General features: G+C 33.9%; 1 protein-coding gene across 4 annotated transcripts in view; it reads left to right on the top strand.

Moving 5' to 3' along the window:
• The window catches only part of LOC123708466 (FERM, ARHGEF and pleckstrin domain-containing protein 2), a 58,057-nt gene extending 48,044 nt beyond the window's left edge, over nucleotides 1–10,013 (top strand). For 2 of the 4 annotated variants that reach the window (XM_045659184.1, XM_045659183.1), the window contains 14 exons: nucleotides 2,168–2,398; nucleotides 2,595–2,685; nucleotides 2,805–2,934; nucleotides 3,413–3,575; nucleotides 3,838–3,905; nucleotides 4,103–4,283; nucleotides 5,114–5,251; nucleotides 5,955–6,052; nucleotides 6,848–6,971; nucleotides 7,790–7,933; nucleotides 8,325–8,431; nucleotides 8,801–8,943; nucleotides 9,168–9,284; nucleotides 9,734–10,013. In XM_045659184.1, the coding sequence (XP_045515140.1) occupies nucleotides 2,168–2,398; nucleotides 2,595–2,685; nucleotides 2,805–2,934; nucleotides 3,413–3,575; nucleotides 3,838–3,905; nucleotides 4,103–4,283; nucleotides 5,114–5,251; nucleotides 5,955–6,052; nucleotides 6,848–6,971; nucleotides 7,790–7,933; nucleotides 8,325–8,431; nucleotides 8,801–8,943; nucleotides 9,168–9,284; nucleotides 9,734–9,785 (1,787 nt within the window). In that variant the 3' untranslated portion in view covers nucleotides 9,786–10,013. Of the gene's footprint in view, nucleotides 1–2,167; nucleotides 2,399–2,594; nucleotides 2,686–2,804; nucleotides 2,935–3,412; nucleotides 3,576–3,837; nucleotides 3,906–4,102; nucleotides 4,284–5,113; nucleotides 5,252–5,954; nucleotides 6,053–6,847; nucleotides 6,972–7,789; nucleotides 7,934–8,324; nucleotides 8,432–8,800; nucleotides 8,944–9,167; nucleotides 9,285–9,733 lie in introns of those variants that run through there. The other 2 variants (XR_006753608.1, XR_006753607.1) reach the window with 1 other exon arrangement.
• The last annotated feature ends 3,015 nt before the right edge of the window (nucleotides 10,014–13,028 follow it).

The following is a 13,028-nucleotide window of genomic DNA, read 5'->3' as shown; positions in this document are numbered from 1 at the left end:
TTATTGCTCTTGATTCAAATGTTTTCGAAACGGTATGCGAAATGCTGAATTACATTTACGACGTTATTTTAAACACATGGTAAAATATATTTGTTGCTATGTGTACTAAAAATGTTTTGAGTCCTAATACTTGTATTTTAAATAGAAGGAAAATAGGTACTGGTACGCTCATGTCTATGTTGTGTGTTGAGTAGTGTTGGCCTAGTGTTCAGCGTGCGCGTAACACTCACTCGTTTTGTGAAGGAAAACATCGGAAACCGGCACGCCTTAGACACATAAAGTCGACGGCGTCTGTCAAGCGTAGAAGGTTGATCACTCACGTGCCAGAAATGATCACGGAACAAATACAGAAATCTGAGATTCAGTCCTGAAAGTTTTTAGCGCCACTGGTACCGCATTTTGTATCTAGTAGAACAAAGTATGAGCGTTTTGTTCGTTTATTCTTTATATATAAGGCCCAACAAATACTTTAGCGTTTCACGACTTTGAAGGCGTGGAATGCGACGAAGTCGAAAATAATACTGCTACAAAGTGAATAGTTTGCACGCTATGCCATGCCGTTAATAATATATCCCTATAAATTAATCCTCAGGCTATTGTGTACCTTATAGACGTGAAATTTGTAGTTAGATGAAGGCAATTTAGGTTGGCATGGTGTGCTGTATGCTATCGAGAACTAGTTAGAGGATGTACGTTTTAATGTAAGTTTTTTTCTTTTAGATATATGTTTTTTCTGAGACGAGTTTTGGGTTATAAAGTTACCAATGAGAATTAAGTTAATATATACCCAGAAACTGTCTCAACTGTATTAAAATTTGTTCGTACTTTTTGCGTGGCTTACAAAAGCTGATACTGATAAATTATCGGAATTTTGTTTTTTTTGACGTTCTGTGGTCTAAAACTCGCCTCAGGTACAAATTGTTATGAATTAGAAATTGGAAATGTGATGTGGTTATAGTAGATAAAATTTTCTATTATTTAATAATGTTAATTCTTGTGATCTTTAAACTCGCGGTTAATTGTGGGCTTTTTAAGACTTGTTCCATAAATCCTGTAATTGAATAAATTGGCACTTTTTTGTAAGTTTAATTTTGCACAGAAGTCTATGTTGTGGCTCACATTGACCGTGTAGTGTTCAATTATAAGTCGTTAAGTGTCCGAAGCAATTTAAAGGATTAGGGCGCGCCGCACTTGTCACATTTATTCATACATTACTTCGTGTTATAAAAGGGTAATGTTGTAATGGAATGTGTGTAGAATGTTTGTTGACACAAAAATATTTAATTTGTTATAATATCTTTTCTTGACATACATTTTAACGCCTTTGTCTTATTTGACATTGATTTAATGCACTGAAAGCGAAGGTATTTTATATAATAGTTTGTATTTAATGATTTATCATATGAAAAGTAAAAGTATGCGGCGCGCGAGTCATGCCAATGAATATGGTAGCTAGTGCAATAACTTTCATCAATAAATCGAATAGTATTATGTATTTCGACTTTTCGATGGAGATTGTACAATCCGTATAGACTATAATGTTAATATTTTATTCATTAGTTTATCGTTTTTTGAGGGATCGGTATGATATTGTATAGTTATATTTCGGTTTTTTTGAATTTATATGTAAGTGTACGGTACCCCTGCAATACACTACCCTCAGGGTCGGGGATAGTTAAACAATAAATTAAAATTTAATGAATCGTTTTTTTAATTGAGTTTTACCTCGACGTATGCCGCTGGGATGTTATGTAAGTCATTTGTACATTTCGTATGTGTATTCCTTTGCATTTTGTTGTTACTATTTACAGGTTTTTGTTATTTTGTATTTTGTTTTTACAGGTTTAATGCATGTTTTAATTTTATGATTTTAATATATTTTTTCCTTACAGAGACCTATTTTTTTTGCATAAATATTTAATTTATAATATAAACTTTAATGCTTTAAGAGTTCATATCATACTACAATTACTCATTAATTTTTCAAAATAATATATGACCTTGCTATGCATTGCAAACCATATACGCCTAGTTTGATTAATACTTCTTCAAGACATTTTATTTTTCGTTTCTACTCCTTTTTTTCCAATAAATTTAGCCTTTAATTTATAATTCATATCGCATTATTAACAACTATTAAATAATGAATATTTTCATTTATATTCAGACGAACTATCGCCAGAGGACCACACGATATCATCGGCCAGTCTCTGTATGTCACCAAGCGCGGATTTAATTCCCTCTGGACCGCCGTTACACGCCTCCACACCACTGGAGAGGCGGACCTTAAATGGCTGCGTGGCTAGAGGGAGACAAAACAATAACAATGAGAATGACAGAGATAGCGATATTATTAACCACAGGGACGTTGTTGACGCAATCAATGGGAACGTACATGGTAAGTCTAAATTATTTTAATTCTCTAGTTTTAAGCAAATAATAAACAATCCCAATCTTACACATTAATAAGTAAAACTTGATATTAATGTTAATAAATGAGTGATATCAATAAATCTTTCACGAACACAATTTAATTTATTTGGACGTAATATAATGGTCCAAAAAGGGATTACATATTTATATATGTATTTCAGTCAACGTAGTTTCGGAGTCCACGAGTATGGACGTGTTGAGTGGAGGCGAGAGCGACGCGGGCGACACACTGAATAGGCGGAATAATAATAGGTAATTTATTACTTCTTTGTTTTGGAAAAAGTTCATTTTTAAGATCCAGATTTAATCCTTTAATTAACCATTTTCTTAACAGATTTTGCTTTATGCAATGTTTTTACTGTCTTTTCCAGCTTATCGTCGCGTATGACGCTAGGTGATATGACGTGTAAGCGTAAGGCCGGTGACGTCACGTACTACGTCGCCAAGGAACTACTGATGACGGAACGCACCTACAAGCGGGACTTGGAACTTCTTACTGTTGTAAGTGTTTTAGTTTAGTACTTTTGGTTGCAGCTCGTAAATTTATTTTACGTACGTGAAACGAAATATAAGTCCTGATGGTCTTGCTCGTTCTGCGCGTATGTGTGCGTGCACGCAGTACCTATAAGAAGTGAATGCGCCAGTGCGCTTTGTGACTTTTTGTTTGATGTAACTCTTTATATATTGTAGTCGTTTAAACATTGAATCAATTATTTTTAAAATGGCTATTTATTCTACCCTATTAATGTTTTTTCCTATACGAAAGTAACACTTATGTACATACTATTACTACTCTGAGGTTACCTTTAATTGTCGAGTAGATTAAATGTTGCAAACATGTATATGCTTTACATTAAATATATTTTGATGGGCTTTAAGGCCTCTGCAATTTTAAGGATCCCGATAAACTCCATTTTCGGCAACCACTAAACTAAAAAGTCCATCCATATCTATTTTTATATCTAGAAATACTTTTCAGACATGGTCAAAACGCGTAGGGTCTATTGGTCGCACGGCGTCTTCGGGTGCCGAGGCAGCGGCACTAGCGAAGGCCTGTCTTGCCCTAGAGCCTCTTGCTTTGCCCGCGGGTGCTCTACTGGCGAGACTTGATAGGGCTCTGGTCACCTCAAATAACAGGCATGGTAAGCTTTTATGACTTTTACTTTTGTATCATGCCCCTAATACTGAAAACGGGTCTTCCAAGAGTTCAAGAGAGTTTTTTCTTTTCAATTAAGCTACATCAAGAGAGTAGAAATCCTTGCAAGATAATTAACCAAAAGTTTTTATTTTAATTTCCAGTGTTTCTAAATATTTTTTACGGATTTCTTCTAATCAGTTAGGACTTAATCTAATTGGTAATATTTAAAACAACAAGATATTTTCAATGTATTTTTGGTTTTTCAGATGTCGACGAACCGGAGTATAGAAAAATAGCAGATTTACTCTTTGACTACTTGTCTAACACCTATGATGTGAGTAATTTTAGTATAAACTATATTACACTAATTATATTTCTTTATACACAATGTTGTATAAAAGCTTGTAGTATAGTTTTTTGTCTAAGATGGAATTAATAATTAAATTATTTAATTTTGACCCATCCTCATAATTGAGGCATTGCTTTGGTAGAGATTATAAATTATTTAAAGTTATAACGTACAATTTTTAGGCGTACGCAGAGTATACGGAGCAAGCGGGCACTTTAGTGGCGTTAGTCGAAAGTGCTAGACGTCGCGGAGGGGCGGCGTCTCGTGAAGCAACTGCCTTCGATCTCTCTTCACCGCTGCCACTTGCTTGTCTCCTGCTGCGCCCCTTGCACAGACTGCTGCATTATTGCACGTTGACACATGGTATGACACATTTATATTTATAGTAGTTATATGGGCGTTGACAGTTAAATGACTTTGCTGAACTCCAAAATGCCATACCGAGTCATAACTCGATTAATAACCCATAGGTTATTCATATAAGTTAGTAAAAATAATCGTTTTATGAATAAATGATAACTAAGGTCCACATTATAATTCGTATATAAAGTCACTACTCGCCTTGAGCACTGTCAAATATGTCAAACTTCATACAGAAAAAAAATTTGACAGACTCGAAACTATATTTAAGTTTGATTGACGCTTTAGAATGGACTTAAATCAATCCTATGTCAGACCCAATAAGTGTGAGAATTATTTATCTAATAGAGGAGCTTTTTTTTAAATTGCAGTTCTATAACATCGATATTTTTTGCAATAAAGTTCACAAAAATGAGTGCGGCTTTACATCAATTACAATCTATCATATACAATAATTATGGCTAATAAGTAATATTATGTTTACTTATTTTTTTACAATACCAATAAATAACTTAAACTAAGGTAATGTTCATTAAGTCTTAGTGTTCTATATAATGTTTTGACACTATGTTCATGTATCCGAGATACCACACTTGCACTTATATTCACTACACTAGGTTTATTAACTCAAAAGGTTTAGTTCTCTTTAGGCGTCTGAAACCTCGATAAAACTACTTTATTGTAACATTAAAACAAAATTTAAAAAGGATAAAAGAGAAATATGTTAAGTACTCAAAAATATTGTGTTTAACAATACAGATAATTAATTCTGTAAAACGTTTAATACAATCGTGTTCTATAATATTGTGATTTGTTCTGATGAAATTTGACAGAATTATGGTCAGCAACGTGCGGGCAGCAAGCCCTCTCTGCGCACGAGTTGGCAAGCAAAGCTGCGAGTCTTGCACTCACCCAGCTGAGACACGTCGAAAACCATGCCACGCTTTGTCAGCTGCAGAGGGATATTGTTGGTAAGACTCCCGCAAGTGCCGGTACTCTTATCGATCTTATTCCAGAATTCAATATTGCTGGCACTGTTTCTTGGGATTTTATAAAAGCTAAAAACAGATGTCGTTGATATGTGGCAAGTCACCTAATGCTAAGTATAGATGGCGCAATTTCCATTAAAAAAAATAATTTGATATCTTAAGTGACAATCTCGTCTAATATGTCCAATTTCATACAGAAAATATGTGACGGCTCTTGAACCTAGAAGTCTGAGTGATGTTCTAAAATACGGTCTATAAATAACAGATAAGGCGTTGCAAAAATTATAAATCCAACTTTTTAATTATGTACTAATTATTAATCTGTATTCGGTAAGGTAATCTGTTATTTTATGATATAAAATTATTGATTTATTTAAATTGTGCCATCGGTAGTGAATTTATTTTTAATTTTTGTCAATGGCAATACCACTCACCATGAAATTTCGATATATCTTCTATCTTTAATTATTATTCACTCCCATCGGCTGCGCGCAGCGGGTAGAGACCGAGTCTCCCCGCGCGCCGCAGCCCTCATCAAGGGCTATATGTCCGCCCCCGTACCGCCCTGTATCAGCAGGGCGCGAACAAACACACCACCTGAAGGGGGCATACGCCCCGAACAGGGAAAAACACCCCCCTTGCGAGGGAGGGTGTAGCATTAACTACGAATGTTTATTATTTACAGGCTATGACAAGTTACTCGTAGCGGAACGCGAGTTCGTACGACTCGGATGCGTCTACAAGCACTCGTCAAAAGGTCTTCAACAAAGGATGCTGTTTTTGGTGAGTACAATTATGGGTACGAATGTTCAAAGAAAATTAATTTACAAAAGACAATTTTACGCCTTTTGTTTCTAAAATTATACTTGTCAATATCGGCCTAAAACTAGTCAAAGTATCTTTTAACAAAAATACGAAATCAAATTTTTGGCTTTGTTACAATGATTGTTTATAACTTACAATATATATTCCGTCTTCTGTATACAAACGGTAGATATTTTTATTTAAAGATACCTTTTTCTTACTAAAGTCGCCGTATTTCTTCTTCGTGTCATAAATCATATTTATCTGTTTGTCTCGCTCGCACTTACAGGTCTTATAAAAAGGTGTAAGAGGTGCATATCGATAACGGCATAGGTACGATCGATATGCTAAATTATTAATAGGAATAATTTTTCGCTATCTGAAAATAAAAGTTTTTAATTTGTAAGATAAAATGTTTGTTTCGACGTAATAGAGACATAGAGAAACTGTATAATCGTAATGTGGCCCGGAAAAAGGCCTTTTTTATCTTTATATTTCTTAGTTCTTCAAAATTTCTCATCCGTATCGTCCTTTAGGTTAATTACCAGAGGTAGTTCTTGATCTCTTACAATACTTAGACGAATCGACCCCTCATATATGCGATGACGGGATGCATTGCGTGCATGTTTCTACTGTCAGTGACATTTATTGCCGACGACTCAGTTTAAAATGCGTCGACTTTAGCAAGTTTATCCTCTATCATAATTCTGAAAGTCTATTATGAATTGCTATATAACAGGCAGCGAATCTGTAAATATTTAAACATGTTTTCAGTTCAGCGACTTACTTCTAATAGCATCAAAGTCTTCAAGCGGACACTTCCGTGCGCATAGTGTTCTTCCTCTGCACCGGCTGAGACTGGAACCTAGCGATCTACCGCACTCCATCAACGTAGTTGGTAAGTTTGTTCAGCAAGCTAACGCAATTTCAATAGGGATTTCAACACACATCTAATGACTTGATTTCAATGTATTTAGTTCTATATCTATTTTTATTATTTGTCGGAGAAATATCGTCATTAGCGGGATTAGTGGTCGACTTGTGGCTAGCGCAAAAGACAAGAATAATTAATGTACAATATTTAATTTAGATTGATTTCTTTTAAAACTTCAATTACAATAGTTTAAATAATAACGAACAGTGGGTTCAAGTTCAATCTCACTTTTAATCACAATCTACCCAACTCGGTCCAACGTCTCATCAACACAAGTATCCTACGTTCTCTAAATGCCCTGTCAAAATTCAAGATGGCGCCTCGACCTAACTCAAAGCATTGCTCTGCTCTGATTGGTCGTCACAATATTCGTAGTTTTATTCGTTAAGTAATGATTCTAAAAAGTAAACAATTAAATAATAACTAAAAAAATAGAATCCATATAAATTGTGATAATTAAAAGTAATAGAATTTTAATGATTAACCAAAGCAACAATAAAAATCAACGGTCAATTGACTTGATCATAACATTTCCTGATAATCCGAGCATTCCCTGACCGAGCATTCTCTAACATATATTTTAGTGTTAGTACTTGAACTGAACCGAATCCATTGTTATTAAATAATGCCTATAAATAATAATAATATGCAACTGATGTAAACATTTAAAAAGAAATATTACCTATAAACATCAGGAGCAATTTCAGACATGTAGCCGATAATTGTAAGCCGACTTCCACGATATTAATTTTATTCATTTATAATCAATTAAAATATTTCAGACGAAGAGGCCACAGTTTTGATTAGTATGAGCAATGACGTGGAATACGCGGGTTGGTGGGAATCGCTTTCCGATAGTATTGATGCTGCGCAGGATTTACGCACGCTGATCGATACGCAACTCACACACATTGATAATGACACAGGTATTTTTTAGGATTTAATTTTTAATTAATATTTATGTTGTCAAACCTTGAAAGTTTTCTCAAAGCGTGATATCAATTCTGTTGGCCATATTTTAATAGCTTATCGTGGTGTGGACATTTTTGTAATTATTTAAATAGACAATCTAATCAAGTGTTATTGTACAGAACATGAGGATTTATTTTATAATATTAAAGGACTTATTACGATTTTATAAAGAGGTCTTTGGTTTTTCTCTGACCATAGAATGGAAATGCCAATCATAATTGGGATTAACTTGAATAAAATATTGTTTTGAAAGGAAGAAAGCACAGCATAATCCTCCGAAGAACTAGAATAAAATGCATAATATAATAAATAATTCGTCATAGTAATTATTGTATACCCACACAGAGAATACGGACGTAAATACGAACGTGTCAACGTCGAACGCGCTCAGTTTCGTTTGCTGGCATCGAGCTACTTCGCTTACCAGGGACCATCTCCACCTCGCACTTAGAGTAAGTTCAAAGCATTTTATTACTTTTTGTCGTGACTTGTAATTCTTGTATTTACCTTTTTTTATGAAATTACCTTTTTAGATTGTTTTATTAATATTTTTTGTATTATGTTATATTAAGGTTCTTTAATTATTTGTTCTATAAGGTTGGTTTTGCACTTTGTGCACATGAACCATCATAGTTCTATTGGTTAGCGATAAGGCCGGCCATTGCATCCCTTATAATTTTTATGTATTATGTTATTAGTTTTGAATAAATGTAACGAAGTGTGAATAAACAAAACAAAGACTTTATTCCTCTTTAATACCATGTAGAGTCCATATTTACAAGATTATTTTGATTTTATGTTACATATTTTAATTTCTGCAGAGTCAGCTATCCGGATACTTACTACGTAAGTTCAAAAACTCGCACGGCTGGCAGAAGCTATGGGTTGTGTTCGCGCTCTATTCGCTTTTCTTCTACAAGAGCTGGCAGGACGAGACACCTCTCGCGTCCTTGCCGCTTTTAGGGTATGTATACAGATTTTGTTACTATATTAGTGTAATGAAACTTACATAGAAAATGGTCCAGAGTCGAGACTTATGTCAAACCCCTATTGGTTTTATAGAAAGTTTAAAAATAGTTGTTTAAAAACTTTTAACTGTCATTTGTGAAAGTGTAACAACCATCTGTCGAATTTCATAAAACCTTTGTCTAATGAAATAAATTATTTATTTAGTTATTATTGTATTAGGTACAGTGTAAGCGCCCCCTCGCCTACCGACGGAATTGAAAAAGACTTCGTGTTCAAGCTGCAGTACAAGAGTCATGTGTACTTCTTCAGAGCGGATAGTCATTTCACCTACAATAGGTGAGTAGTGATTTTTAAGGTAATTTCTAATTTTAAAAATATAAATGTTTAAATTGGTTGTATTTTAATGAAAAAAATACGACATAAGGCCTACTTTCAGACCTAACAAATATGCCTGTAATTTTATTGAAGTATGTACGGAAACTTCACAAAGAGGTGCAGCGTTTTTGTAGAACAAAAGGGAGAGACCGATTGAGAGAGAGTAAGAAAGGGAGATCGAGGAAGATACACGCTATTGGTTGATATATTCGTTTAGTAGTTACATACTAGAACGTCGCATAACGTCTCGTGCAGTAAACGCAGCTTTTTTATTTATTATATTATCATTAGCTCGTATATAGTGTGAATAAAGATATACAAATAGATGAAGTACTTCTGACATGTCTACTTTGTACGCACGCATTTTTTTAATGTATAACACTTAAAAACTTTATTCTTATTTTTTCTAGGTGGACGGAAGTGCTGCAAACTCCGATGATGCAATCTCGTCACAATTGTTAGATAAATCATTTAAACAAATTCTAGAAACCAAACATTAAATTATATGGGAACTTCTTGTCTTAGGTCCTGTCTCATAGAAAATAGTGCCATATATCTTATATTCATAAAAACAGATTTAAATTTTATTTAAAATCAAAAAAATTTCGAAGTGGCCATGGCAAATATATTTTAAATGACAGAAGTTAACAAACAAGGTTTCAACCAATATGACGGACGTTACAGAAAATAATTAATTAATATATATATATATATATATATATATATATATATATATATATATATATATATGTTCAAACATATAGTTATAGGCGCTTAATAAAGTACAAAAAGACATTCCGCAATTTTAAGCTTTTTAACATTGGCCTAATATTAGATAATTTCTCTATTGCAAACAGCAATTGTCAACAAGAGTTTAACCAATACAATGTAAACTCTATTTAACGACACTGAAGAGGCATAGGCATTTTATGGCGTTATAGAGAGTTGTCGTTAAATGGAGAACAGTAAAACGTGTAGACAAGCCATGACTCCTACTTATTAGTCATGGTCAATAACAGTCTACACGTGCAAGCAATCCCAATTCGTCAACAAAAGAAGGAATTTCTTAGAAAGTTCGTATGCATGATGCCGACAGTCGAATTTATTGCGGGCTATGATAGTAAAGCTATAAAAGAACGTACACAGCTGCGCAGTTTTAACTTATTAGCAACTTAAAAAGTACTTTATTATTCAATTGTTGTCTGTATGTAGAGTGTATCATTGTCTGGAAGACAAGCTCAACCAAACAAAGCCAGTTGCTTTCGTCGCTTTAGGGATTCGGTTGTTAAATCGAAAGACGTTACATAGAGTTTCACTGTATATATTAAAAACACTTCCCGAAATAAGATCGTTTCTTAGAAGATTACTTTATGATGTTTAATTTTTACCGTGTACACAACCTTTTGCGTGTGGAAAGGAAAGTGGCTCATTTGAAGATAGAGTGTGACAGACAAACTATATTAGCCTTATTCCTTAGCGTACTAGAAGCTTTAAATACTAACGGCCTTGTTATTTTGATATAAATATGGTAGCCTTGGGAACATATACCGTACTAACTTGGGTAATATTTATGAACGGGACTTAACGCTAAATGTGACTTCCGTACGTCCATGATGTACGTCAAAATGATTTTGACACATAGGAGTACTTCGACATATCTATCTATAAATGTCTGAATCTCACCCTTTTTCGTTTAATAAGGCCGGATTTGTCTAACTTATTCACGTCTAAAAGTATTCGAAGCTTATAGTTCGTTCTTTATGAATAACACTCTTATCAAGACGGAAATATTAATTTGTATGAATTTCGAATGTCAAGCCGAAAGTTTCGGATTGTGAATGAACGTTTTGAAGTAGATCCCGAGCTGATGTCTTCTGTGTGGCGAAGTACGTCTCAGCTGTTTATACAAAATGATTTATTTATTGACATCTTACTATAAGTATTAAAATTATTTTTTTGTCCAAATATAAAAACCTAAATATCTGTTTAATTTGCGGTTATGATTTTGAAATTTAATGTAATTGATATTTTAAACAATTACCGACCATTTGAAAATTAAATTAAGTATACTTAAATTTATTATAATTTAAGTGAGACAAAGATGAAGAAATGTCCAAATTTTTAATTTATTTATGGTTGTATTTAATATACATCTCAAATGGATTTGTATAGTTATAGTTAAAAGCAATAAATTTTACACTTATTGAAATTCATTTGTTTTACTTACTAAACACCATTCGAAAGCTAATGCTTTGTTTAACGGAATAATACGCGAGAGAGAGAGAGCGATGATAAGAACTTTCTAGAAGCCAGACTGATGACTCTAGAACACTGCACGATAAGGACAAAGATGAGTTGCAGAAAGTTCTCGAACCTTGTTCACGATTGTTCCCAGGGATATATAAGCGAGCCAAATCGCAGGTGATTTAGTCTTTAATGCGATTCTGAGAGATAAAATGTAAAGACGAGTGTTTGTGAACAAAATCAGTCACTAAGTTTTGCGGAGACTACTATTTACTGGAGAATGTTTTGGTCTGCTGAAGTCTCTGGAGTATGTTTTAATCATGAAGTTAAAAACTCAATAATTTTAACTGAAGCTCCAAGGCTTGGAAATACTTCCTTTTAGAAATAACAGAAATAACCATCCAGTCATTATTGCTTGTCGTGATTTATTGTATCGATGTTGCATCAGAAATTACACAGTTTCTTTTGCTTGGATTCCGGAGCACTCGGGTATCTTTGGCAATACCAAGGCCTTGCCAAGGCTGCGGTCAATGACGGAGATCTGGTTCCGTACAAAAGCTTTTCTTGTGATTTGGGTTTCCTTCCTAAATCTCAGTTAGTGAATTCTTGGACAAACATTTGTCGTTCTTCAAGTCAGACTAAAGGTCGATACAGTACGATTCAGGTGGATATACCTCCTAAACCGTGGTTTTCAAATCTGATGCTTGGTAAAGCTATCACTTCGACCCTTATTCGTATGAGGCTGGGCCATTAATGCATTCCCTTGCTTTTGGCCTTTTACCTAGCGACATATGCCACTGTGGCAATGACGTTGCGGACTTTAATCATATATTCTTTGCCTGTCCTCAATATGACCGTTCCGCTTTTGTCTATTAAAATTCCTTTTACTGCTTCAATTTCTGTCCTCCTATCTAATATATCGATGTATATATAATTTTAGCCAGTTTCATTTTTCATAACTATATAACATTAAAATCATTTATGTACTTATTATATACTAAATTCATCTGATCCTTTCCAAATTTCGATCCAATTTCCAATCCAATAAAATAAATCTAATAACACACTTCCTGACTTTTTTGCATGGCTGACGCGCAAACCGTGCAGGCCAAGAAAGGAAAAAACTCATACTGACGTATACGAAACTTAGCCAGCAACTCTGACTGCGCCTTTATTACCGATCCAAGTAGAGCGTTTAATGACGAGGCTGTTATGTCTGAATATATAAATAAACAAAGTGTACAGTTTCAAAAGTATATTTCTCTTTTAAGTGGATAAATGTCGACAATTATTAATTAAATATTTGGCTTCATAATTTTATTGTTAAAATCTAACATCAATACAAAAATTATTATAAGTATATAAAACATTGACTACACATTACGTATATCAGATCCCAATAATATTTACAGATAAGAGATCATTTTATTTGGTAAAATGGAATTGCTAATTACATAAGTA

This window comes from Pieris brassicae, chromosome 4, assembly GCF_905147105.1.
Source record: "Pieris brassicae chromosome 4, ilPieBrab1.1, whole genome shotgun sequence".
Lineage (NCBI taxonomy): Eukaryota > Metazoa > Arthropoda > Insecta > Lepidoptera > Pieridae > Pieris > Pieris brassicae.
This window is presented reverse-complemented; position numbering and strand designations above follow the sequence as displayed.